This window comes from Lampetra fluviatilis, chromosome 58, assembly GCF_964198595.1.
Source record: "Lampetra fluviatilis chromosome 58, kcLamFluv1.1, whole genome shotgun sequence".
Classification (NCBI taxonomy): domain Eukaryota; kingdom Metazoa; phylum Chordata; class Hyperoartia; order Petromyzontiformes; family Petromyzontidae; genus Lampetra; species Lampetra fluviatilis.
The window spans coordinates 574,825-599,172 of NC_136332.1; the positions used below are offsets into that span (position 1 = coordinate 574,825).

The 24,348-nt window shown below is 48.2% G+C and overlaps 2 protein-coding genes across 4 annotated transcripts in view; one reads left to right on the top strand and one right to left on the bottom strand.

Moving 5' to 3' along the window:
• Positions 1–18,351, top strand: part of NUP85 (nucleoporin 85) — an 84,718-nt gene extending 66,367 nt beyond the window's left edge. For all 3 annotated transcript variants that reach the window (XM_078880716.1, XM_078880717.1, XM_078880718.1), the window contains 8 exons: positions 1,711–1,779; positions 5,156–5,221; positions 6,780–6,931; positions 10,895–11,012; positions 13,955–14,055; positions 14,678–14,829; positions 17,281–17,376; positions 17,925–18,351. In XM_078880716.1, the coding sequence (XP_078736842.1) occupies positions 1,711–1,779; positions 5,156–5,221; positions 6,780–6,931; positions 10,895–11,012; positions 13,955–14,055; positions 14,678–14,829; positions 17,281–17,376; positions 17,925–18,026 (856 nt within the window). In that variant the 3' untranslated portion in view covers positions 18,027–18,351. The remainder of the gene's footprint in view (positions 1–1,710; positions 1,780–5,155; positions 5,222–6,779; positions 6,932–10,894; positions 11,013–13,954; positions 14,056–14,677; positions 14,830–17,280; positions 17,377–17,924) is intronic.
• A 4,615-nt stretch (positions 18,352–22,966) lies between these two features.
• Positions 22,967–23,947, bottom strand: LOC144950538 (olfactory receptor 52D1-like). Its single transcript, XM_078880675.1, has one exon. It carries the CDS (start codon positions 23,945–23,947, stop codon positions 22,967–22,969), a length of 981 nt encoding a protein of 326 aa, XP_078736801.1.
• Between the last annotated feature and the right edge of the window lie 401 nt (positions 23,948–24,348).

The window sequence follows — 24,348 nt, forward strand, 5'->3', positions numbered from 1 at the left end:
CACAGGAAACTCACTCACAGGGAACTCACTCACTCACAGGGAACTCACTCACAGGGAACTCATTGACAGGGAGCTCACTCACAGGGAACTCACTCACAGGGAACTCACTCACAGGGAACTCACTCACAGGGAACTCATTCATAGGGAACTCACTCACAGGGAACTCACTCACTCACAGGGAACTCACTCACTCACAGGGAACTCACTCACTCACAGGGAACTCACTCACTCACAGGGAACTCACTCACTCACTCACAGGGAACTCACTCACTCACAGGGAACTCACTTTCTCACTCACAGCGAACTCACTCACTCACAGGCAACTCACTCACTGACAGGGAACTCACTCACAGGGAACGCACAGGGAACTCACTCACTCACAGGGAACTCACTCACAGGGAACTCATTCATAGGGAACTCACTCACTCACAGGGAACTCACTCACTCACTCACGGGGAACTCACTCACTCACAGGGAACTCACTCACTCACAGGGAACTCACTCACAGGGAACTCACTCACTCACAGGGAACTCACTCACTCACAGGAAACTCACTCACAGGGAACTCACTCACAGGGAACTCACTCACAGGGAACTCACTCACAGGGAACTCATTCACTCACAGGGAACTCACTCACAGGGAACTCACTCACAGGGAACTCATTGACAGGGAAATCACTCACTCACAGGGAACTCGCTCACAGGGAACTCACTCACAGGGAACTCGCTCACAGGGAACTCACTCACAGGGAACTCACTCACTCACAGGAAACTCACTCACAGGTAACTCACTCACAGGGAACTCACTCACATGCAACTCACTCACAGGGAACTCACTCACAGGGAACTCACTCACAGGGAACTCACTCACTCACAGGGAACTCACTCACAGCGAACTCACTCACTCACAGGGAACTCACTCACTCACAGGGAACTCATTCACTCACAGGGAACTCACTCACAGGGAACTCATTGACAGGGAACTCACTCACTCGCAGGAACTCACTCACAGGGAACTCACTCACTCACAGGAACTCACTCACAGGGAACTTACTCACAGGGAACTCATTGACATTGAACTCACTCACTCACAGGGAACTCACTCACAGGGAACTCACTCACTCACAGGGAACTCACTCACTCACAGGGAACTCATTCACTCACAGGGAACTCACTCACAGGGAACTCACTCACAGGGAACTCACTCACAGGGAACTCACTCACTCACTCACAGGGAACTCACTCACGGGGAACTCATTCACAGGGAACTCACTCACGGGGAACTCACTCACAGGGTTCTCATTCACTCACAGGGAACTCACTCACAGGGAACTCATTCACTCACAGGGAACTCACTCACAGGGAACTCACTCAATCACTCAGAGGCAGCTCACTCACTGACAGGGAACTCACTCACAGGGAATGCACTCACAGGCAACCTGTTCTATTCGACGCAACTATATTAGAAATTAACAAGTTAATAATCATTTGCGTCATTATAGAAATACAAGTCACAGAATACGCATGTGTTCTGAGATGGGAAGGAGGCGTGTGTTGTGCATATTGTCACATGTGCTCTCCGTGGTGGTGACGGTGGTTTTTGCATTTTGAGACTGAAAGGGGGGGGGGGTGCTTGGTGTGGGACACGTTTAGTGCGGTGGCCTTTGTGGATTGCCAACTCACCCAAATGTTCTTATTATCTCTTTGCAGCTTGGCGCTTAACAACTGGTGGTTCGTGGCCCATCTCAGTGACCTGCTGCATCACTGTCAGCAACTCCAGTAAGAGCCAGCGCCTCATGCTACGCGTATAAAAGACAAAGATCCGCCATATAGCTTTTCAACTACTCGCTAAGAGCACTTGCTCCAACAGTCTGTTAAATGCTATGTGGGGGATCTTTGTATTTTGTATGTGTGTATGTGTGGGGTCAAGGGATGGCTCCTAACTGGTCAACTTTGTTGCGTATGCTAATGGTGTGGGAATTCATATTCTTTGAGTCTTTCATTAAAGCCACGTAGATAGAAAAGAAAAAAAAATAACAATATCACGATGTGTCAATCGCAACACAAGCAATCGTCATCAGGTGAATAAAGAGGGGGAAAGCTGCTTAGGCAGGCTGTTTATAAAGGTTTAGAGATGGGCGGGGCGGCTAATGTTAATGTAGGAATGATTATTAACTTGTTTCTTTCTAATATAGTTGCATGGGAATTGCTGTTCACTCTGATAATTAGTTGGAGAAATCTACTGCTGGACCTGGAGTATGCCACTAAGAGGTGGGGCCTTATCATCAGCCACCAAATCAGAGCGCCTACCTGGGTATTTTATCCCATCAATTCCTCCGCCACCTCAACTCCTGTTTGATTAACTGGGGCAGTTGTGGAGAGAGTGGAGGCGTTCCCATACATGAGCAGTGTGCTTAAGACCAGCTGCAGAGGTCTCAATCTGGATCAGTTTAACACGTAGTAGTTGAAGGTTTCCTCGACCAATATTATCCATAATAAAGGTTTTTTTTGGGTTAGATCGCGTAAACATAAATGTATCAATAAACCCACCACCACCCGACACAGCCAGTTAGTAAGGTTTGTCATGTAAACAAAACATGCCAATTAGTTACTCGTTCAGTAATTGATAATGAGTTGGCATGTGTTGTTTACGTGACAACCCTTACTAATCTGAATCAGTTTAGGCAGCATTATATTTAATCAGTTGCATAATGCTGTGTGGGTGCTACCTGCTCCTGTCGGTCCGTATGAAACACCGGGCCTTCTCGGCCACATTTATATGCCCCCTTTTCTCCATTCTTGCAAAACGTGGAGTCCTTTGAAGGAATAACTGCACAAGCTTGAAACATTCAGGCTGATAATTGTTTTTTTACCCTTTTATCTGGCAACAAAACTGACACCATGTTTTTACAAGGAGTCATGTTTGCATTGACCACAATACTTGCGGTCGGAATGCAAACAAAAAACACAACTCTGATAATGTATACACTGTCCTTGAAATTGATTGGTCCACACCCGAGACAGCTTTTCTTAGAGACTAGTCTCACATGGTGTTGGACCAGATGACGCCAAAAGGCGCACAACTCAAAGACAATGCACCATCAGAGTATGAGAGCTCGGGGAAAGCATTTACACCATTGGAACCTCTTTTGTCAGTAGCAAAATATGATAATTGTTTTTTTACCCTTTTATCTGGCAACAAAACTGAACCTTTTGTGGACCAATCAATTTCAAGGACTGTATACATTATCAGAGTTGTGTTTTTTGTTTGCATTCCCACCGCAGGTATTGTGGTCAATGCAAACATGACTCCTTGTAAGAAAAAAGTGTCAGTTTTGTTGCCAGATAAAAGGGTAAAAAAACTATTATCATATTTTGCTACTGGCAAAGGATGTTCCAATGGTGTAAACATTCAGGCTGGTCTGTCCACGATCTAGCCTGGGTTTAACCAGAACATTACGTGAGGCGCTCGCAGATTTTGAAAATAATCTTTACACAGTCCCATCAATGAGCTCCTCCGGCAGGCAATGTGTGTTCGCTGGGAAATGTAGCCCGCATGTCCAGCCCACCGCATGCCCAAGCAACTTATGTTTGACTGGATAGAGGGGTCTAAACGGGCACAACACGTGCTTGTGAAGAGATGGACTGATGAGGTATGAGAGGATGTCGAGCTGAGTGGACTCGCTAAAAATTGGTACCAGCCGTGTCAAAATTGGCCTCTCCCATAACACTTGGGTCTGTCCCATGACCTGCCTGCAAGAGCCTTAAATACTTCACATGACAACTTTAAAATACTCCTAGCCTTGAACACTCCAATTAAATTTTAACTCTTGATTAGTGGGCTACGTACAGTGCGAAAGAAGTTAAACATTTCATATATACATTACGAATGGTAAAAAAAAAGTTCAACAAACATGAATTAGCACGGTTCGCTACGTACGGTGCAAAATATTTTCAACATACATGCGAAAAATAATTTCAACGTACATTAGCACGGTTGGCTACGTACGGTGCGAAAGAAGTTTAACATACATACAAGAGCTGTGGTGATGTTGCTGCCACTTAGTGGTGCAAGGTGGCAGTTGTATATAAGTATCTATATCGGTGCCGTCGTATACCAGTGTAGTGAGTCTAACTGAGTCGCAGACGTTATCTTGGGAGCAACACTATTTATTACACATTAACACGCAACACAACACGATCTGCACTTGGGTCTGGAATGCCCATATAACCACGCTACAGCAGAACTAGACACGGTTCGCTATCCCGGTCCGGACCACAAACGGGGTCCCAGACCGCGTGGCTAGAGGCTTCTCCCTGACGTGGATCTTCGTAATACCAGCACACGAAGAACCTCGAGCTCCTCATTGGGCCCTCGTTATATGCCCCCGGGCTGGGGCTGGCTCCACCCTTCGCCCCGCCCACCTTCCAGGTCTCTCGAGCTCCTTCTCGAAGGTTCCCGAGAGCTCCTTCTCGAAGGTTCCCGAGAGCTCCTTTGGACCACGTGACCGCCCCATGGCCCTTGTCCATCGGTGGCCCCCCTCCAATATTGTCCGGTCACGTGACAGCAGGTCAACCAGCGTATCATGCCCCAAGGTAACCTTGGCTGGCTGACGCTCCCTCTCGCTCCCTCACCAGGAGCCAGCACCGCACACTGCTCGCGGTGCCTCCGCGCTAACCAGCGCTCACCCAAGCCCCACTAGGGCTGGTACTACAGCCTGTAACCCGGGCTGCCCGTAATAACAACACATTACCCGCCGTGGCTTCGTAAGCCCTGGCACCATACAGTGACAAGCACAGTCACTACACGAGTGTGTGTGAGTGTGTGCTTGGTCGTACAGTGGTTATCGCGCTGCGCTACAAACCTGAATACCCGAGTTCGATTCTCACTCACAGCCAAGAACCAGTCCTGGGCCTCCTCCCCTAGGTTGAGTGAGCCTCAAATGAGTACCTGGTGCAGTGCGTAAACATCGCCACTGGTGAGACAAAGGCGGTCGGGCCTGGTGCTGGCTACCTACCCCTCATGTGCCGTGCTGGCCTTCATAGGTGCTCGCTAACTTCACTTGCCCCAACAGTCTATAAAGGCTATACGGGGGATCTGTGTCTTTGTGTGTTGTGGGTCATGTGTAATTGTGAATTAGCGGTTGTGTTGCAGGTCGGGCACCAGTCTGCGTGAGTTCCTCCTCCTGGAATTCGCCACGAACCTCATGGCGCATCACAGGTGGGTTTTCTTTATAACAAGCTCAACTACATTTAATTACATAATTATTGAGTACATTGAACATTCACTTCATTCTCACGAAGGAAGGCACTGCTGGCTTTCACAGACGGTCTGAAGTATCTATGTACAGTAGAACCTCTGGTCACGACCATAACTTTGGTTGCAACCCGATTTGGTCGTGACTCGAACCTAATTTCCCCATTGGATTGTATGTAAATACGATTAATCCGTTCCAAACTCCTATGAACTGTATATAAATATAGTTTTTTTTAGATTTTTAAGCACAAAAATAGTTAATTATGCCATAGAATTCACAGTGTAATAGTAAACTAAATGTAAAAACATTGAATAACACTGAGAAAACCTTGAACAACAGAGAAAACTAACATTGCCGCGTCAAGGTTTAGAATCGTTCAACAAGATGATTGTTTCGTCTGCTACATCAGTCGGTCGATTCTGCGAGAGAGAGAGTGAGAATATTCGTATGAGCAATTCATGTTTCTATTGAAAGTAAGTTAACAGTAATATTTTGGTACAGTATTGTTTTTGGACGCATTCACCGTAATATCGTATGAACGTTTACTTCACCGCATCATTGTATGAATGATGTTATCGATTTACATACTCAGCGCTTTCGCTCTCTAAATTACGGCTTGAATGAGGGGGGAGGGGTATGACTACACTCACAAAATTAATATCTTCCTAGGAATTTTATATAACAAAAGTTATATACATAACTGTTACGCCTTGTGTAATTCAACAAAACAAACAAAACTTAACTCCGAGTTCTCTCCGAATTCACGACAGGAAATTTGGCGCTTACAAAAAAAAATGGCGCGGAAGGGGAAATCGGCCGCGGCCGTGTTTGATCGCCACCCGAGTATGTGTTCGTGACCAGATTAAAAAATATTGTGAATTTTTTGGTCGGAACCCGATTTGGTCGTGGTCAGAAGCGTTCGTGATCAGAGATTCTACTGTATGGGTTTTTTTTGCCCATATATACATACACAGATAGCATGTTTCTTTGCATATTTTGGCACAAGTATGTGTGGTTAATGCAGACTTGATGCCTTGTAAAAGGTATCTATTTGGTGTTTGAACATCTTAACTCCTCCTGTTTTATTGCCAGAAAGGGTAAAACCTCTACTTATTTTTAATTCTTTGCCCAAAAGTCCATTGTTTAAGACTGTGGTGGTGGTGGCGGTTCTGGCCGTGATGGTGGTGATGGTGGTGCCTGCGGTGGTGGTGGTGATGGCGGCGGTGATGATGGTGGTGGTGAAGACGGTGGTGACAGTGGCGGTGATGGTGGTGGTGACAGTGGCGGCGGTGATGGTGGTGATGGTGGTGGCCGTGGTGGTGGTGATGGTGGTGGCCGTGGTGGCGCTGGCCGTGGTGGTGGTGGTGATGGCGGCGATGGCGGCGGTGGTGGTGATGGTGGTGGCGCTGGCGGCGATGTCGGTGATGGTGGCGGTGGTTGCGGAGATGGTGGCGGAGATTGTGGCAATGGCAGTGGCGGCGGTGATGGTGGTGGTCTGTTTGTGTTGGTGCGGTGCCGCAGCTTGTGGAGCCTGGCGCCGGTGTACCTGGATGCGTGCGGTGAGGAGGGCCGCGCTGTCATGAAGCTGTGGCTCGTGCGGCTGCCCCTGCAGAGCGAGCGCAAGGCCCAGAAGGTGCTCAGGATCTGCCAGGAGAGGAACTTGCAGGAGCAGGGTAAGATCTTTTTTTTTTGTTCTTCTGTACACAGTATTTGCCTGCCCACAGGCCTTTAAGCAGCAAGTGGCCCTTCAATAAGCAGGGATGTAGTTCGTTTAACGCAGGGTGTAAAGGAGTTCCAGCCCAGGGAAGTCTTTAATTTAGACTTCGTTCCGTCTTCAGCACAGTACGTCCGTCACCCATCAGGGAATTACTCTGTTGGAGGAGGCGCTCCAAACCCCTTCTATTGGCTCCTTCAATCCCCTCCTTGGTCATTTCTGGAACGCTTTTCCTTCCAATATTAGGAAGCAACTGGAGCTGTGCACTGTTAAATCATCTAGTTTGAAACTAATCTCTTTAGAAATGTTGTTGTGTTTAGTTTATTGTCCTTCACCCTCACAATCCTGATTAGCATGGTTGGCTATGTACGGTGCGAAAGAAGTTCAACATACATACATTAGCACGGTTGGATACATACATTTCAAAATAAGTTCTACATTCATACATTAACACGGTTGACTAAATAAGGTGCGAAAAGTTCTACATGCATACATTAGCATGGTTTGCTACGCACGGTGCGAAAGAAGTTCAACTTACATACATTAGCACGGTTGGATACATACATTGCGAAATAAGTTCTACATTCATACATTAACACGGTTGACTACATAAGGTGCGAAAAGTTCTACATGCATACATTAGCATGGTTTGCTACGTATGGTGCGAAAGAAGTTCAACATACATACATTAGCACGGTTGACTATGTACGGTGCGAAAGAAGTTCAACATACATTTATTAGCATCGTTGGCTATGCACGGTACGTTAGAAGTTCAACACACATACAAACATACATGGAACTTTGCCCGACTCTTCACTGATCCTCTTTATTTCACGTTAAAGGCTCTTTCCAATGACCCTGATGACTAATCCGATTTGGATGGTTTTCCACCCTCCAGTCAGATTGAGCACCCTACGTCCAGCAGCTCTTCCCCCTGTGAGAGCTCCTCACCAATGAGAGTCGAGCGTGCTATTTAAACTCACGAGCCAACAGGCCCGTATGAGTATTGATTTATTTATTTTCTGAATTTGGTTCACCTCTTTGCGTCCCTTGCATAGGCAACCCTGGATATATACGGAACGGAACCGGTCCTGACAGGTTATCCGCAAAGTGAAATTCCGTATGCGGAACCCTTGTGGGACCTTTTTTGCCAGTATCCAAAATGATGAAACAATAATAAGAATAGGTTTTACCCTTTCTGGCAATAAAACAGGAGGTGTTAAGATGTTTAAACATAAGAGGTTGATCTGCTGTTGTGGCTTTATATAGGCACGGGAGGGGGGGGAAGGGGGGTGGGGTTTGTAGAGTCGTAGCTGCAGGAGTTCACGGGGGAGAGGGGGGAGGGTTTGTGGCGTGCAGGGACGGGTGGGGGCTGGAGAAATTAGCATGTCCATGAATTAGTAGATGAAAACAGCACAGGTGGGTGAGTGCAAATCACAGCAGTCAAAACTTGATGTGGTTTATCACGTCCGTCCAATGATTGCTCCATCTGATTCCATCTCCTCGATTAAAGTTTTGTCTGTGTTTGAATATCTGGATGGCTACATCAACACATCTCTGATGGTAGCCCGAGGGTTTGCAGAGCACCTTGTTCTCGGAAAAAACAATGTCATAGCGTTGAAACAATGATCCGCCACCGAGGTGTTGGTTCTACCGTGTTTCAAATCCGCTTTGTGTTCGCGAACCCGGGCTGAGAAATGTCGCTTCGTTTTAATAATGTAACTGCTGCCGCAGACACAACTCAGCTTATAGACACCAGGACATTGCATGTCCGGAATCGCATCCTTCACCGGTGGGATCAAATCACGGATTTTGTGTACTGTATTGAACCGAACTTGGATCTTGTTTTTCTTCAAGATTTTGGAAATCCTTTTGGTGACCCCTGCTATGTATGGCAAGGTGATGGTTTTGATTGGGTCTTCAGAGGGTTATCTACCTATGGTTGGAGATGCAGCTTTGCGGATTGTGCGGTCAGAATATCCATTCCTCCTAAGAGCCTGGCGTACGTGCTCAAGCTCACTGGCTAGGCGGTGTTGGTCGGAGATGCAACGAGCCCTATGGTGTAGTGTTTTGATGAGGGAATTCTTCTGGGCTGGATGGTGGATGGAGTCAGGCTTTAGATAGGAATCCGTGTGGGTGGCTTTCCTATAGACAGTGTCCCAATGAGCCATCAGGCCTCTTCTCGATCAAAACATCCAGGAATGGTAGCTTGCCATCATTTTTCACTTCCATGGTGAATTTGATAGATGGGTGTATGGAATTGATGTGGTTGAGAAATTGGTTCAGTGCTGGCAGGCCATGTGGCCGGATGACGAACGTGTCATCTACGTATCTCTTCCACAAGGAAGGACGTCGGGTGGATGTCTGGATGGCATCTGTGTCAAATTTCTCCATGAAAACATTCGCTACCACTGGTGATAGGGGAGAGTCCATACCTTCATTCTGTTTGTAGAAAGTACCATCACAGGTGAAGTATGTGTTGGTAAGGCAGTGCCTTACCAACAAAGGTACATCAGGATTCAGTCCCTGTTGGACCAGGTCTTCAATGGTTGCAATAGTATCAGGTACGGGTACCTTGGTGAAGAGGGAGACTACATCGAAACTGACGAGCAAATCCTCCGGGGATAGTGATATGTGCTTGATTAGTGAAACCAAGTGGGCCGAATTAAGTACAGCTGAGGCGATCTTGCCCGTGAAGAAAAGCAGAGTCTCAGTCAGCAATCGTGCCAGTCTGTAAGTGGGTGAGTTAATGGTGGAGACGATAGGACGGAGTGGAGTACCCTCTTTATGGATTTTTGGTAGGCCGTAAAATCTGGGTGGTCTAGCAGCCGAAGGTTTTAGAGAGAGCTGTTTGGTGGGTTCGATTAGGGAAGTCGAATTAGTGATTATTTTGTTGGTTTTAGTAGCCAGGCTAATGGTAGGGTCTCTATTAATTTTGGTATAGCAGCCATCATTGAGAGGGTCCTAAATTTTGTTGTTGTATGTGGTTTTATCCATGATGACAGTGGCATTGCGCTTGTCGGCTGAGAGGATGACAATATCAACTCTCTTTTTCCAAACCCTCGTCCTTGCTGATGTTGCTAATGGGTTTCTTAGCATTCTTGAGGATAGCGATTTCAGATCTTGCAACGTCTACTGGGATGTGTCTCAGATCTTTGAGGGCTACGTCGATCTGGGCAATGGTGCCATCCACCGGGATGTGTTTGGGGGTGACTGCGAAATTCAACCCCTTAGTACCGATTTTAGGCTGTCAGAAATTGGGCTGTTACTGTGATTTATAACAATCTTGTTAACATCTAACTTTTTCAAGTGTGGTTTGGATTTCTTTTTTGACAGGAGGTTGAATTTGGCAATCAGGTTAACTCTGCTTTTGGTTGACATTGAAGCAGCTGAAAAAATAGTCATGTTATCTACATGGTCCCAATCAGATGTGAACATTTTGTCTGTTAATGCTACATGTGATTGTAAGAGAGTCTTGTCTAACAACAGCAGATAATTAATTCTCACCTGATGACGGACGCTTGTGTTGCGACCGAAACGTCGTGTTTTCTTTGATTTTTATATCTACGTAACTTTACCAAAAGAACCAGAGAGTATGGATTCCTGCAGTCACGAAAGCTTCAAATCAAGATTTTTGGGTTAGATCGTATACATATTTAAATGTGTCGTTAACCCACACTCCTCTACGCTAACCCACACTTCAAATTTATACATGTTGCAAGGCATCAAATCTGTATTAACCACACATACTTTTTTGAAAACATGCAAACAAACATGCTCTGATGAGAGAATGTCTGTTACCTTTTGCAAGAGTATGTCCTGGGGGGTAGGCCTTCATATGTGCTACTATTCGCTAACAGCACTTTCCCCAAGATTAAATGAAAGGCTTTGCGGGGGATTTTTGTCTTTGTTGGTATCCCAGCTCGCGGGATCTGCAAGGAGATGGCGGTGAGGGCAGTGCGCTCGGGGAGACTCGGACTCGCGCTCAACTGGAGCCTCCGAGCGAAAGATCCCGCACTCACCACGGCACTGGCCGACCGGTACACTCCACCGCACTCCACCAATCTCCACTACATTCTCTCATGTTCAACCATGCTCGTCCACGCTCCACCGAGCTGCTCTGTGCTCCACCGTACTCCTCCACCACCCTTATCCACACTCCTCCACAATACTCCCGTTCCTCCACGCTCAACCGCACTCCACCACGCTTATCTACACTCCATTACGCTCCTCCATACCCCACCACACTCCTCCATGCTCCTCTACGCTAACCCACACTCCTCCATGCTCCTCCATGCTATCCCACACTCCTCGACGTTAAGCCACACTCCTCCACGCTAACCCACACTCCTCCACGCTAACCCACACTCCTCTATGCGAACCCACACTCCTCCACGCTAACCCACACTCCTTCGTGCTAACCCACGCTCCTCCACGCTAACCCACACTCCTCCATGCTCCTCCATGGTAACCCACACTCCTCCACGCTAACCCACACTCCTCCATGCTCCTCCATGGTAACCCACACTCCTCCATGCTAACCCACACTCCTTCGTGCTAACCCACGCTCCTCTATGCGAACCCACACTCCTCCACGCTAACCCACACTCCTCCATGCTCCTCCATGGTAACCCACACTCCTCCACGCTAACCCACACTCCTTCGTGCTAACCCACGCTCCTCTATGCTAACCCACACTCCTCCATGCTCCTCCATGGTAACCCACACTCCTCCACGCTAACCCACACTCCTTCGTGCTAACCCACGCTCCTCTATGCTAACCCACACTCCTCCATGCTCCTCCATGGTAACCCACACTCATCCACGCTAACCCACACTCCTTCGTGCTAACCCACGCTCCTCTATGCGAACCCACACTCCTCCACGCTAACCCACACTCCTCCATGCTCCTCCATGGTAACCCACACTCCACCATGCTAACCCACACTCCTCCACGCTAACCCACACTCATCCACACTGACCCACACTCCTACATACTCCTCCACGCTAACCCATGCTCCACCACAGTCCTCCACGCTCCTCCACTTTTCTACACTCCTCTAAGCTTTTTTATGCTCCACCATGCTCCACCATGTCCCACCACTCTCCACCTCGCTTTTCCACTCTCCACCACTCTCCACGACGCTCCTCCACGCTCCGGGGTGGCCACTGGACATACACCGTGAATCTTCCCCGAGCGGAGAACGCGCTACAGCTGGGCCCCGTCACCGCCCATCATTAATCATTCACAATAATCTTCCAATTTCGTCGTGGAGAACATAAATAATAAATTCTATCAGCAATGTCTCCTCCACATGAAAAATAGTGGGGTGCCACGGTGGCAAGATGTTAATTACCTTGCCTGGTATAAATGAGGTTGTGGTTTCGATCCCGTCCTTGACGCCTGCTCTATGTATGGAGTTTGCGTGTCTCTCCCCATGTTCCATGATTTTTTCGGTATAGTCACGTAGAAAAAAATAAACAATAATAAAAGTTTTATTATTGTTTTAATTAAATTTTCTATCTACATGACATAGAATATGAATTCCTACAGTCACGAAAGCTTTAAGTCAAAATCTCTCCTCATAGTCGTGTGGATTTGTCTCCGGGTCCTCTGGGTTTTCCCTCTACATTTAGAATCAACATGTGTGTAGAATATTTGGCTGCTGTAAATTTCTATGCGATAAGCCACTTCTTTGAGCTATCATTTGTGATAGGTCGCTTCTGAAAAGGAGCTACATAGCGCAGTGGGGCCTTACCTGCTACAATAATAAAATAGTAGTTTACAATTAATTCTTGCATGGATCTCACCATCTTCTAGGAGTGCTTTCAAGCAGCATTCATTCCAGTGCAAGCAAACTGCCCCTGTATCACATTCTGGCAGTTCACCAGCATTGATTCGAGCTAGCTGATGAGACAATGTATGTCGACACTGGACCAGGGTTTTGCTCGTGCTGAATCAATGCTGTGAAAATGTATACACTCCCAGACCTCTTACCACCTTGTTTGGGGCAGGAGGCCTGCTGCCCATCTTTCTTAACCCCCCCCCCCCTGCTGCTTTCCATAACCGGATTTAAGCTCATGTTGACGATTCACGCATGTGTGGGAAGTATTCAGGAGGCTTGACGACGGGATCGGAGGCACACTTATTTATTAACACCAACTTGTGTACAGTAGCGGGTACACACAGTACTTAAGGGGTTAACGTCCCCTTTACTCGGCTAACAGGGAGACACAACATCTAACCCCGCTAACCTAAGCCCAAGTCCTCCACTACGGAGCTAAGGGAGGCTACCTATCCCAGCCCTGGTCAAGCTGGGATCCCGGCACCCTGAGTCTGGGCTCTCGGGGCCACGCCACCGGCTTGCCCTGGTCGGCCCTGACAAGGACAGCGAGCCAGGGGAGCTCCGGGGCCTATGCTAGCTGGTCTTCGGTCTTCGCTGGTTAAAGCTGATACCCCGACCTCGAGCCCTCCGGCTCACCACCTTTTATAGTACTCGGCCCCCGGGAGGGGCCCGTGGGGGATGCAGGTGCGAACGTCGGTGTGAGCACCTCCTCTGTGTACGGCCCTAACCACGCCCCCTGTGTTTGTTAGCCATCCGCGCCCATACACAATTACACCTCTACACATGCGACACTACGTGATGTAACGGGCCTGCGTATTGCCTCAATAAAAAAATAAAATAAGAAGTAATAATGAAATAATAAATAAAGTCATGGACAACAAAAATGGAAACTGGATTTTTCCCCCAAAAATATTGAAAAACAATCATATTTTTTACACATGTAAATAATAAAAAGTAATAATAATATACTTATAAAAATCATGCACTCCCAGAAGGCCTTGGCCAGCCGATGGGTTGTGTTTTTGAACACGTATTATTTTTCCCAGAGTATTCGACGGTTGTGGGAGAAGGAGACTGTCAGTCTGCTCGTTATTTGTCGATCGTTGTTGGTTGATCGTCGATTGGTGCCGCTGCAGGTTCCTGGACAGTTACGCCGCCCGTGGAGCTTTCTGCGACTTGGAGCTCATAGACAGCCTGGGCTCCTCTATCCTGCTGAGCGACCGTCTCACCTTCCTGGGTGGGCGACGTGCACAGACACGCAAGCCGAAGACACAAAGATCCACCACCGTATATGGCCTTTAACAGACGGTTGGGGCAAGTGCTGTTAGTGAGCACCTGTGAAGGCTGGCTTCAGGGGCGCAACTGGGTGGGGGGGGGGTATGTGTCAGCATTATGTGACGCATCGGGGTCCAGTCGGCCACAAGGGAGCCCTAAATTACAGATAAACAAGTAACAACATTGTAAAAAAAGATTATTCGTTAAAAATGACCCGGCGGTCTGTTGAATCGAGGAAACGCCGATCAAGTCGAGGGCATGAGGAGTCAAATCTGCCTTTTGAACACAGCAGCCAATTGTCATCAAGGCTGGGTGCTGCGCTATGGCAAAAGACTGTGAAGCTTCATGTTCAGCCACTCATATAAACATTTGTCTTCCGACTGCTTTGACATCACGAGAACAGATTTTGACGCACCAGCACTAAGATTTTCTGAACGGGGTTGCAAATCCCAAGGAAAGTAAATAATTATTGAGATTTATTATTATTTATTTACTATATACCGTGCACCATTGTACCGCCAATACGTTAAAATAGAAATCAGAGCAAAGACAACCAAATATAAATCCGGTGCACGTTTCCCCAGGTAAGTACCGTGAGTTCCACCGGCTCTATGGAGACCGGAGGCTCCCCGAGGCTGCGCGCTTGCTGCTCACGCTGATGACCGCTCGAGTGGCCCCCACCGGCTTCTGGCTCACACTGCTGGGCGACGCCGTGCCCCTGCTCACTCACCAGCAGGTAGCACTACCTCCCCCACCCCATCTTTCCCACCACCCCGACCTCCTCCCAGCACCCCACCTCACCATTACTCCGACCTCACCACCACCCTGACCTCACCACTCCCCCACCCCATTTCTCCACCTCCCCCAGCTCCCCACCTCCCCCATCCACTCACCCATCTCTGACCTCCCCAGCTCCTCCACCTCCCCAGTTCCTCTACCTCCCCCACCACCCAGCCTCCCCCACCCCTCCACCACTCCATCTCCCCCAGCACCCTACCTCCCAGTGGGGAGGTGGGGTGCTGACCCCATCTCCTCCACTTACCCACCACCCCCACTACCCAATCTCCTCCACTTCCCCACCACCCCATCTCCCCCACCTCTCCCCAGCACCCCACCTCCCCCATTCCTCCACCTCACCACCACCCCATCTCCCCACCTACCCCATCTCCCTACTACCCCCACCCCCTCAGCTCCTCCCCCATGCACTCAGCCACATCCCCAACTCCTCTACCTCCCCACCTCCCTCACCTGCCCATCTGCCCTCCCCCTCCCTCATCTCCCCTCCCCCTCACTCATCTCCCCTCCTCCCCACCTCCCCCACCTCCCCCACCTCCTCCACCTCCCTCATCACCCCACCTCCCCATCATCACCCCACCTCCCCATCATCACCCTCCCTCCACTATATATTTTTTATCACATCGCTTTCCCCTCCACGTAAATAGTAAGTTTTTACACATCTCATAAGCAGCATGACCTGCAGGGAATGTGGAATTTAACAAGTGTTGGGTGAACACAAGCAAATTCTGGACTGGTTTTTCCGTTCAGTGTTTCATTAACAGTCGGATTTGCTTAAACTTTGGCATTCACTAGCAGGTTATACTCCTTCTTTTGAAGTTCAATTTGAGGTTGGTTAGCTGCAGTATTTCATCGTTTGGAGCATTTTTAAATACTGATGTGCCTCCTTTGAACTTGTATATTTGTGATGAACATTACAAACTAAATATGGTCAGGTCCTGCAATTTTTCATTTCAGGGCTCTACAATATATTCGACCACTATTGAGTTGTGACATAGCCAACATGGTGGTGTGTAGCATAATGTCAACAAGGCTAGATTATTGCATCTCACTACTCCATGGGACGTTTTGGCAAAAACATTACCAAGCTGCAGCATGTACAAAATAATTTGGCACGTGTCGTGACGGGTACTCTAAAATCCGACCGTGCCCATGCAGTGCTCGCTAAGCTGTATTTGCTTCTGGTTGCTGAATGCATACATTATAAGGTCGCACTCATTTGACACAAAGTGCTTGCCACAAATAAACCACAATACCTTACTGATTTCGTCAAGGAGCATAAACAATCGCTCAAACTCCGCTCATCCTCGCAGCAGCTTTTGGCTAGCCGTCAAACAAAGACAGTCACCACATCATGGGTTTCCGGATGCGCTTCTGCGGCTGTCTGGAATGCTTTCCCTTCTGATATTAGGAAGCCACTGGAGCTATGCATTTTTCAATCACGATTTGAAATTAATTTCTTTGAAACAGCTTTTTGCGTTTAGTTTGTTATTCACCCACACCTCCGATTAACACCATTGGCTACGTACGGAGCGAAAGATTCTCAACATTATACATACAAGTATTAAAATGTTGTGAAGTAAGACCACGTGGAGAAGGAAATTACTATGAGGGCTGTTGCCGTTTATTAACACTTACATTTATACTCTTTGGCTGTTTTGGTAAAGTCATGTAGGTATAAAATAAAATAAAATGTATTACATTTGACACTTAAGCTCACACCAGGGGTAGGTGCTCTCTATTCTTGGTTCTTACCCTGGACTCCCGAACACTATGTTGTCCGACCCTCGGCTATCCCTTGGGGCTCTCACTCATCTGGCCGGAGAGGGGGTTCATCCAACACCGCCCAGCGACGAGGAGAGAGAAACCCTTTCTCTCAGCCGATCTTTACTGATTACTCGGAGCCCTACTCTCGGCTATCCCCTTGGCTCTCCCACTCGTCTGCCCGGGACGGGGGTTTGCCCTGGCTCCCCACAACGACCACATCTTTATCACGGGGTCCCCCTCAAGTACTCCTTTGGCGACTCCTCCCCGTAGCTCGGACCCGCGTTTGTTCTCAAAGTTACCCCCTTACAGCACCCGTGACTATGACGTCACCCTCGGCTGTCAGCCCGCTCGCACCTCCTCCTGTTGGCTCCCTCATAGTTCCTCACAATACTCCTCTACAAAAACATGAATATACTTACTGCAGCCACAGACTAGGTAAAGCGCGATGACAATGGCGTTCGTCTTGCAAGAAAGTCGTCATGGTGGCTGTGTTTGCATGGGCGTTGGGTTCCGGGCAGCTGATTGGTTGGTGCAGTGGGATTGATTGCGGACGATCTTGGGTTTCACAAGCGCTTTCTATACTGAGGCCTCCTCTGTCTGTTGTCCTTATCGCCACTCTCGCCAGGTGATTTTTGATGCTGAGCAGAGCTCACAGCTGCTGGACTGCTTGGAGGAGGCCGTGGAGAGGAGCTCCGTGGGAAAATGGGCAGGAACGGATCAGGTGAGGACACTGCATCTCACGTACATGTCTAACATGCATATCACCATTACCCGTTGCTGATCGGTCTTCAAGTACATACCTGATGCATTATGCAACCCATCGGATCTTTTGCAATGCGTCAGACCTTGTGCAATGCATCCGACCTTGCGCAATTCATCAGGCCATGTACAATGTATCAGACCTAATGCAATGCATCAATCGTGTGCAATGCGTCAGGCCTCGTGCAATGCATTTGGCCTCTTGCAATGCGTCAAGGCTCTTGCAATGCATCAGGCCTCGTGCAGTACGTCAAGCTTCGTGCAATGTGTTAGTCCTCGTGCAATGCGTAAGGCCTGGTGCAATGCGTGAGGCCTCGTGCAATGTGTCAGGCCTTGTGCAATGCGTGAGGCCTCTTGAAACGCGTCAGGCCTCGTGCAATGCATTAGGCCTCTTGCAATGCGTCAAGCCTCGTGCAATGCGTCAGTCCTCGTGCAGTGCGTCAGGCCTCGTGCAAATGCACGAGAGGAGGAAGTAGGTGGGAAGAATAATGGGCTGGGTTTGTTTTGCAGGAGCAGGAGGAGTACGAGGAGAAGAAGGATCTCATCCGCATGGCGATCGTGCAGAACCTGGCACGTGCCATTGTTGGCGAGGGTTCGCTGCCTGTGCCCTGAGCCGTGGATTCCCGATCCACTCACGTGGGAGGCTCCACTCTCCCTGCCACGGACAGCGCCTGCAGTTCGAGAAACTTCTCAGTGGGGCGGAATCTCTTTGCAGGGCGTGGAAAGGCGTCAATCCACAGATTCTCGAACCATCGTGCCACTTGTTGGGTAAATGAATCTGCGTCTTATGGCAGGATCAATAGTTGAAGCCAGATTGATGTTAAATCATTTCTTTACATAAAACCGAGGCGGTTATCACTTGAGTTCAACAATGCATTTTTTCTTAAATGCTGCCTTTACATTTTGATATTAAAGTGGAGCTTGTCAAATTGTTCCGTGGTGTGGTGGTGGTTTCCGCCAGCGTGTGTGCTTCACCATTGCCTTTCTCCTCGTGATTTGGACACTCGTATCAAGCGAGCCATGTGAATCGGCCAAGTGGTGTTTGTGGCAATGCGCAAACTAGGTGTGCTTATCCATTGTGTAAATGGCGCCATGGTGGCGAGATGTTAACTACCTCGACTGCTTACAAGAGGTCGCGGGTTCGATCCCGACCCTGCTCTATATTTGGAATTTGCTTGTCTCTCTTCCCGTGGTCACGTGGATTTTTCTCCGAGTCCTCCGGTTTTTCCCTCCAAATTTACAATCAATGTGTGTAGAGTATATTACATACCTTGCACAGCGAATCAAAGTGGACTGAATAAAATAACCTCCCTTAGAAAAAATAGAAGTATCTTTTTTACATCACCTACAATTTTGCTTTTGGGGTTAATATTTTTATATAACCGTTGGTTCAATGCAAGACCCAACCCTTGACACCTGTACAATTGGAGTTTACTTGTCTCTCCACATGGTGGTGTGGATTTTCCTCCAGGTCGTCCGGCTTTTCCCTCATTCATAATCAACAACGTACATGTTCTAGTATTTGGCTGTCATAAATTTCCACGTGATAAGCCTCTTCTTTGAACTATCATTTGTGGCCAGGTCACTTCTGAAAAAGAGCTACATATCTCAGTAGGCCTTCTTACCTGGTAAAATAAAATAAAAATTGTTTTAGGAAATGTAAACTGTTCAGTCAGGTGGTGGTGGTGTCGGGTGGTGGTGGTGGCGGCGGTTACGCACGTGGCCTGTTTTTATACAGCACTGTGGAGGCAGCAAGGTTCGGTGGATCATTGCACTGATATCAAACACCTTTCCCGGTGGGCGTCGAGGTGGAGGAGCAGTGGTACAGCAAAAAATGTGGACTCCTACCTATCCCGTCTGTACGGGATAGAGCGTTTCCACCTCGCACCTTCATATATCGGGGACCGCAGGGAGCTTCAGCAATTGAACGTATTGGAGGTACAACGGTGGTGCCTGTAGTAAAAAAAAAGCATGTATTAATTATTTACTTTCACGCTATTCGCAAACTTGGGTCAGAAAATATTGCGGGGTTTGTGGTGCTTCAAAATCAGTTCTCGTGATGTCGAAGTGGTCGTAAGACGAATGTCCGTTCAAGTTTTGATTTTAGAACGGTTTTTGAGGGGATTACCACGTGTGTCATTGCAATATTCGCAAATTAGTCGGGAACTAAACAGTAGTTTTCCATAATAGAGGTTTTTTGGGTTCGAGTGCGTGAATATAAATGTGTCGTTAAACCCCCCACCACCCGACACAGCCAATTAGTAAGGTTTGTCACGTAAACAAAACATGCCAATTCATGACTAGAAACTTCGTACTCGAATTGTAAATGTTGTGGGTTTACTCTCCAACACACTGGTGTGGTAACTATGTCGGGTCGTGGTGGGTTTAACAACACATTTATGTTTATGCGATCTAACCAAAAAATATTTCAAACAAACTGCTCTTGTGACCTGTCCTCAGGATGCATTCTCCCACCAGCACGTCATCTCGGTGATCACTGTTGCTACCTACATAATTTCTCATCTCATTGCTAATTCTATTTGGGTCTTGTTTAATTTTCCTAAGGACCGACATTCTTCGAACTTCCAGGCATTTGGACCCGTTACTCGTCCTTGACTGCCCTTGTGTGGATCTTGCCTTTGAATTTCACGGCGTCGGCTCATCACAGAGAATTCCTGTTACCTTTCTTCAACTACGCCAGCCGCTTTTTATTAAATTCTGCCCTTGCTGCACTCTCCCATGTAGTTAGGCCCTCGCTACTCAGTTTCAATGGCCGGCGTGAATTCGACCTCTACAAATGCAGCATTACGCGGATCACGGCTCTTTTGACTGTCCCTACCATGAGCGATCGTCCAGCATCTAATGAAATTGGTTTTGGTGGCTGGACGTCGGTGCGGACTCTGCCTCGTCTACCTGGGGCGATGCTGTCTCTGGCAGCACATTTGAGCAGCATTCTGCCTTTCGGCAGGATTTATTCCACAGGTTGCAAGAAGTCAAGTTGAATGCTGACCTAAAATCAACGATCTCACCCTGCTCTCTGCCACACGCCCTGCTCGGCTCTGTTGGTGAATGGGTCGCTCCTTTTCTGCTGCTGCTGCCCCCTAGTTTTTTGCACTCATTACACACACAATATGCTTGCCCCAAAATGAACTACGATACCTCACTGATCTCGTCATGGAGCATAAATTACCATCACGCAAACTCCGATAATCCCTGTCGCAACAGCAGCAACAGCTTTTGGCTAACCGTCAAACAAAGACGGGTACCACATAGCAGCCATTTTGGATGTGCTTCAGTGGCCATCTGGAACGCTCTTCCGATATTAGGTAGCCACTGGGAGCTTTGCACTTTTAAATCTTGATTGAAAACTGATTTCTTTAGAACTGATTTTTGTGTTTAGTTTGTTGTCCTTCCCCCGCACCTCCGATTAGCACGGTTGGCTATGTACGATGCGCATAGACGTTCAACGTACATAGTCTGGATTTCCCTTCTCGCCCCTGCACTGCTGATTCCATCCTATTGTGTAAAGTCTAAAGTGTATGATTGATGCCCCCATTTATCGTTCAATCGCACCTTCCGAGTATAAAAAAAGCCTTTGCTTCGTGATGTGCAACACATTCCACCTGTTGACAGAGCTTTGAAGTGGAGCTTCATTTTCACACTTTAACAAATTGAAATATAACATTTTATCTTGGGATAGCGATGCATACAAAAACATACAATCGAGAAACGCATCAACAAAATCCACATTTTGTTCATCAAAATCGGCCCAGGGTTGTCTGCGAATGTTGATGTATAGCAGTAGCTATAATTTGACGTTGATGTGCTTGAGCCAGATAATTGCATCAGGAGTAGTTGTGTGTCACTGTGATGATGCCTCCTCCTTGGTATTTGTGAATGGGGCATTGAGTCCGTTATATGAACATGGTGGCGGTACACCGATGCAGAATAACACACCGGTCCTTATAAAACAGTACTAAAATTAAAACAAATTATTAGCACATCCGTTTATCAGTCTTAAATTGAGTGAGCTGCAGACTCTCCATCAGAAGTTGCTTCAGATTTTGCAGCTGCTTTCCCCACTCGAGCGTGTGACACCACCATGAGTGGTCACCTTTCGATGCCACTGCCCGCCAAATAATGATTCCAGAAATGAATCGAGGAACCATCCGACCAAGTCTAGGGCCTTTGGAACACGGAGCGGCTATTCGTCATCAGGCTGGGTCCTGCTCTACGGCAATAAGACTTAAGTTTCGTGGACAGCCGCTCATTAACATTTGTTTTCTGACTGCTTCGACATCACGAGAACTGATTTGTGACGCACCACCCCGCAAGGCTTTTGACCGAGGGGTTGCGAATCGCGGGTAAATAAATTGGAGAAAAATGTTCTATATATTTTTTTTATACCACGCACTCCTGTACCTCCAGTACGTACAAATATTACATGGTTCTCTTCTGAGTTGACAATTTCTGCACACTGGAGAATCTTAATTTTCCATATATGCATTATCGGGTATTCCCACCTGCTGCTGCCTATGGTTTGTGCAGTGGACGGCAGTTCAGAGTTGTGGGCCACATGAGCTTTATGGTGGAAGATCGAAGGCAGGGATTTTCTCCATTGTCAGTCGGGGTCCTTTTTCGTGAGGAGGTGTTTGCGAGATCAAGCAAGCTGGAATGCGTGGATGAATGCGGCGCACGGGCTGGTGGCCGATGTTGCGTGGAATTAGTGGATTCAGAGAATGGATCACCCGAGCTAACGCAGATGTTGTGGCATTGCAAAGAGGGTGACTTGAGTTTTTTTTTTTAACCAGGTAAGGCCCACTGCGCAGTTTCCTTAATGTCAGAGGTGCGGAAAGCCACAGACTGAAGGCAGCCAGCACCAGCGCCACCAATTGCCCAAGCTCTGCGGTCCCCATTCAATGACATGATTAAACTCAACTATTTTAAACTATACAATGCTTTTTTATTTTATCAGGTAAGGCCCACTCAGCTATAATAGCCTCTTTTTTTCAAAAGCGATCTGGCTATCACAATATAATAGCCCAATGAAGTTGGTTTACGCATGGAAATCTATAGCAGTATCCAAACAGCTCGGCGCATGTTTCTAAATGTGGAGGGGAAACCCGGAGGGCCCGGAGAAAAATCCACACGACCGCATGGAGAGAGACACGCAAACTCCAAATACACAGGCGATGGGGTCTGGATCGAACCCACAACCTCTTGTATACCAAGCGAGGTAGTTAACATCTCGCCACCGCGGCGCCCCTAAGCGGAAACACCTGAACGTTATATTTACGTCTATTTCAAGAGCTTAATAATAGGTGGCAGCCACTTATGAGTGCAGTTTACAATACAACGTCAACCCTACTATACGTTGTTGTAACTTATGTCGGGGGGGGGGATTAGTAATAGGCGGCTTTCACTCTTTGGCAAGTAATTTGTGATCATTAAAATATCCTCGCAATGAATCTAGTACTTGTGTGCGCTGCCAGATAAGTGCGAATGCAACAGGTATTCATAACAGCTGCCTTGTAGCCGTGCCAGATTGTTTGCTAAGTCGAAATAACTTTGTGATGCAAGAGTTTGCTTAAACTTTGTCGGATTTCGCTCGTACGAAGCCCATAAATGATTGGATTCAATGCAGGAGGGAAAATGTAATACAGGGAGCTGAGGATGGACCGAGCAGCGGTGGGAATAGCATCGGAGTTGCTTATGCGGTGCTGCAAGACCATGAATATGACAAAGACGTAGGAGATGCAGAGGACGCAGAAGTGAGTGACGCAGGTCCTGATCGCCTTGTGCTGCCCACCTCGACGGCTGGACCGTTTGCATTCGTACAAAATGCCGACGTAGGAGAGAACGATTATCCCCAGTGAACCCGCAGCTGGCACGGCGATGAGGAAGTAGCCGTACGCCACGTTGGCGCTGGTGTCTTCGCAGCTCATCTTCGTCAGCGACATGAAATCGCAGCTCGGCATCGAGACGACGCGGGGCTTCGTGCACAATGTGACGACGCTGCCCAGGATGACCTCCCCGGACACGAACAGCGCGGCAAGCGCCATCAGCAGCACGCAGAGCTTAGCCGCGACCGCGCCGTTCAGCAGGGAGCCATAGTGGAGAGGCCTGCATATGGCCAGGTAGCGATCGACGGCCATCGCGGCCAGGATGAAGCCCTCGACGACGGTGGCGAAGTGCAGCACGGACATTTGCGCGACGCAGCCGGCGAATGAGATGACGTTGACGGACACGAGGTCGTAGAGGATCCGCGGCTGCGTCGCCGTGGTCATGACGACGCCGTTCAGGGCGAGCCCGCATAAGAACACGTACATGGGCTTGCGGAGCTGCGCCTCGCGCGCGATGGCCAGCGTGAGGCACAGGCTGCCCAGCACGGAGAGCGCGTACGTGAGCAAGATGAACGCGAACACCAGGGGCCTCGTGTTGGCCGGCTCGCGCAGGAGACCCGTCATGAGAATCATCCCCGGAGGGAGGATCAACCCCTCCCTCGGGGCCCCGTCCGTGAGATTCGTCTCCATCCGGATCACTCGCAACCTGGCCCGGGGAGATCGACTGGCGTCAATCGGAAGCGATGGATGGGGCAATGCAGAGGGGATAAAGAGCAGAGGTCAGTTTAACACGTAGGCTTTCGCGAACAATATCATCGCGTAACTATATAAATACATCTCCGACCAGCACCAACTAGCTAGTGAGTTGGAGCACGTACACCAAGCCCTCAGGATGAACGGATACTCGGACCGTACAATCCGCAAAGCTGCCTCCCCAGCCATGGGGAGACAACCTTCTGAGGAGCCAACCAAAACTATCACTTTGCCATACATACCAGTCGTTACCAAAATATTTCCAAAATCTTGAACAAACAGGATCCAGGTTCGTTTCAACACAGTACACAGAATCCGTGATCTAATCCCATCTGTAA